At 44.8% G+C, this 3,497-nt stretch overlaps 1 protein-coding gene across 1 annotated transcript; it reads right to left on the reverse strand.

Moving 5' to 3' along the window:
* Positions 1-330: 330 nt before the first annotated feature.
* Positions 331-1,727, reverse strand: LOC6629789 (kelch-like protein 26). The gene is made up of 2 exons (XM_002054715.4): positions 1,569-1,727; positions 331-1,513 (listed from the first exon to the last, which is right to left on the reverse strand). The coding sequence occupies exons 1-2, from the start codon at positions 1,652-1,654 to the stop codon at positions 352-354; spliced, it is 1,248 nt and encodes a 415-aa protein (XP_002054751.1). The 5' UTR covers positions 1,655-1,727; the 3' UTR covers positions 331-351.
* Between the last annotated feature and the right edge of the window lie 1,770 nt (positions 1,728-3,497).

A 3,497-nucleotide genomic window follows, 5' to 3' on the forward strand; every position in this document is an offset into this window, starting at 1 on the left:
TCTAGTGTTTGGCAAACATAAATAAGTTCAATGTACACAGAAACACATACACACACAAGCACACACCCAGACGCACACACAATGCGAGGTCGCGACGTTTAGTTCATAAGCGTTAACTATTAATTCAGCAAATGGCTGCCATTGAGCTAATTGGAAACGCTAAATGCGAATGTGATACCAAAGCTCGAAGGGCGGCCCCAGCAGTTGCTCGGGCTACTAATTTTATTTGTGGCAATTAAATAGCACCCCAGGGTGTGTTTTTGACCTGCAGCGCTCACACAAAGCAACTACCCATAGAGTCCCCCAAGCAAATGAGATTTGGCGAATCGATTGGTAAAATTTAAGAGGAAATTATATATCCGATATATATTTGGAATTTTGAAGCACCGCCTGGCAGCAGGGCATCAAATTCGAGGGCTTGTAAGCCTTTAGGGTTTTGTAAAAGTGCGGTCCTGCAGTGATGACCTGCTCGAGATAGATATTGAAGAGCTCATAGTTCAAGTACTGCCAATAGGGGCACTTGTACATATGATGATGGGGCGCAATATCATCGATGATCCATTCACGCTGCTGTGCTTGCTGCATTTGCAATGGTTCCTGCAATCCGGAATCGGAATTCATGAAATGCTGTGTCACCGTATACGATAGTCCTACATTGATCGCGGACTGCACTACGGGATTGTCTAGCAGTTCCTTCAGCTCTGGCAGCGTCTGCTTTGTTTTCAGGGAGAGTATATACCAGGCTGGCATCAGATTGAATCTTACGGCTCTCATTAGCAGCTCGGTATGTGCTTTCCGCGCCTCCCAGTCGTACATCATCCAGCGAAAGGCGCTCATAAAGACCTCCATCTCAGAGTTGACGCTGATGATGCTCGTCCTGAGCATGTCATAGACTTGCTCCGGTTTCAGCTTCAGATACTCCACTGTCGCCACTGCAGATAAAAAGAATCGGCTTATTCGAGTCAGCAGCAGGGATTGCAATGTGCTCGTCTCATAGGGTACTGCCTGTAGATATAGCTTGAAGGCCTCTCCTTCGCGGAAGAACTCGATATTTTCGAAGCAATACCACAGCTGATTTATCAGTGGCGGCATTTGCATAAAGCGCGCTGCCAGATATAAGTCCACAATCCCTTCGCGTGGGGGGCTTGCGTCTTGCTTGGTCATCCATTCATAGGCCTTCTCGAAGCCAAGTTTCGTTACCTCCGGCACGTTGAGAACTATTAAGTTCGTTGAGCTGAACTGCTTAAAGTATTCCGTAGACACCTGCAGCACTGCCAAATGGCAATCGAAAATGTGACCATGGACTTTCACCTGGACATCGGTGTACATGCGATCTTCCACAACTTTGGCAATTGCAACCTTCAGATTTTCCTGATTGCACATAAGGTGACATTTTATAGATTCATCAAATATGAAACCCATTTCATCGAGCGTACGTGGCTCCAATGGCGTATACGCATTTTCCGGGCATTCTCGGCAACTCTCGGTAATCTTTTTCAGTGTCCTTACATCTCTGCAAATAATTGCTTACGAGCGCTGTTTGTTTTCTAGCTGATAAGTTTACTCACAGCTTTCCAATCGCCAGTTTATTATCAGCAGGCAACGTGCAGTCTTCGACCTGCTCAATCACATCCTGCGCCTTTGACTCGCTCATTCTGTAACATGGAATTTATCTTATGTTGTTTATTCACTATACAAAATAAAAATCAAAGCACACTTGTTTTACTCGTTGATGTTGTTGTTGTTGTTGCTGTTGCTTTTGCTGTCTTAACACAATATTTGTACTATTAGCAGCTTTATTTGCGGCTGGCAAATAGGGCCTGGGAAAACATCACTTAAACTGCATTTAAGCAGCACCTAACCCTGCTAGGCTATATACAGGATTTGAAATCCGTAGTTAGCTGCTCGTTTTTAGTGCCAGCTTCAGCTTAAGGGCTTCACTTGAGTGGAAGTCCGGCATTTATCTGTGCAGTCAGAAGGGCAGTCGGGCCGGGAGTGCCATGTGCTGGCCACCTCATCTCGAATCAGGGCAACCACAAATTCCAGTCATTACAGGCAATGACTTTAAGCGAAGGCCGGCCAAGATTTTATGTACCAACAACAAGCAAGCCAGTTGCCCAGTTCCTTGGCCCTCCGACCAAGCAGGTGATGACCACAGAAATGGTTAGGCAGGGGCACTGGCAAAAGTTAGCTTAAGTTGCAATTAAGCAATTGCCTGACCATCGAGTGTGTACCCTGGCCTTTGCTAATAGGAACAATTCTGTGATATTCAATAAAGCTGCTCCTTATTCATAGACCATAACTACAGTTGCAGCTATAATAAAAGGCGTCTACCTAAGTGTGGTGTGGCTGGTGTGCTGCGCTCTGCCTCCGAGATTTGAATGCATTTCTCTGCATTTACTTGCGCTTCCGTTTCGGTCCAGTCACCGCCAAACTCAATACAATATTTAAAGCGCAAGTGCTACACAATGTTAGCCAAAGTAGTCTCAAGCTCAGCAACAGCTTCAGCTTCAGCTCGTCTCACTGGTGGTGGCAAGTGCCACAACTTGCGGCAACTCGCAAAAAGCAAATGGAGCATTGCCAGCAAAATAAAAGCAAACAACAAATTTTGCAATCCTTCCCATAGCTAACTTCGGGGCTGTTCGCAAGCGTTAAGGCAACTTTGCGGCGTTTTTTAAGTGGAAAACTTTTGCCTTTACCATCGCGCGAATGCATTGCCTGCAATGAAGCTGAAAAATTGCCTCGGATGCAGCGTGTAAGTGGCTCAAATGTCAGACCAAACGGCCGTGGAAAGAACTTGTTCTGGGCCAGGCTCGGCCTTAAGCAGAAATTCATGAATTGTTTACGTTTCTAATGACGTACTTGATGCTGGACAAATTTGATGTATTCAAACGAACAGATTATGGAAGATTCAATTGAATTCGAAATTGAAATGCAAATTGAATTTAAGCTTTAATGCTGCTGCAGTGCCATAAAGCCGATACGATTGTCGGTTTCGGGGCCCTGGCCAATGAATTTCAAATTACCATAAGCAAAACAATTGAATGAGCAGCGAAAATATAAACATAAACAGTATACATAGCTATGCGGTTATATGTTTATACATGTCTATACGGCTATAGACACAAGTCTGCACTCACCCAAGCACATGTCGGCGACATCAAAATGCTAATAATCAGCGTTATGCTCGGCCGTTCAGATGTCGCTCATACGCCGCTTGGGCCCTCGCTAATCCCGGCACACAGCATCAATAAGTCAAACACGTCAATGGCAAGCACTGCGAGAAAAAAAAAACACAATAACACAACAACAAGAACAGCGAACAGCAAACAACAGGGACAACAAACAACTGCTGGAATGGAGAGAAGAACAAGGGCAAACGCAAAATTTATTGTTGCTCAATGTCGCATTTATCATCACTTTATGCTACTTAATCGAGTCGCCGGCGTGCGTTTTCCTATGCCTTGTTTCCGTTTCGTTTCTAAAAATGTTTCATT

This window comes from Drosophila virilis, chromosome 2 (genome assembly GCF_030788295.1).
Source record: "Drosophila virilis strain 15010-1051.87 chromosome 2, Dvir_AGI_RSII-ME, whole genome shotgun sequence".
NCBI lineage: Eukaryota > Metazoa > Arthropoda > Insecta > Diptera > Drosophilidae > Drosophila > Drosophila virilis.

What these genes read in the sequence shown, in the direction of transcription:
- LOC6629789 (XM_002054715.4), bottom strand. Translation starts at nt 1,654, where the DNA reads ATGAGCGAGTCAAAGGCGCAGGATGTGATTGAGCAGGTCGAAGACTGC. An exon ending in AAACTGGCGATTGGAAAGCT is followed by an intron (nt 1,514 to 1,568) that starts GTGAGTAAACTT and finishes AATTATTTGCAG; the next exon opens with AGATGTAAGGACACTGAAAA.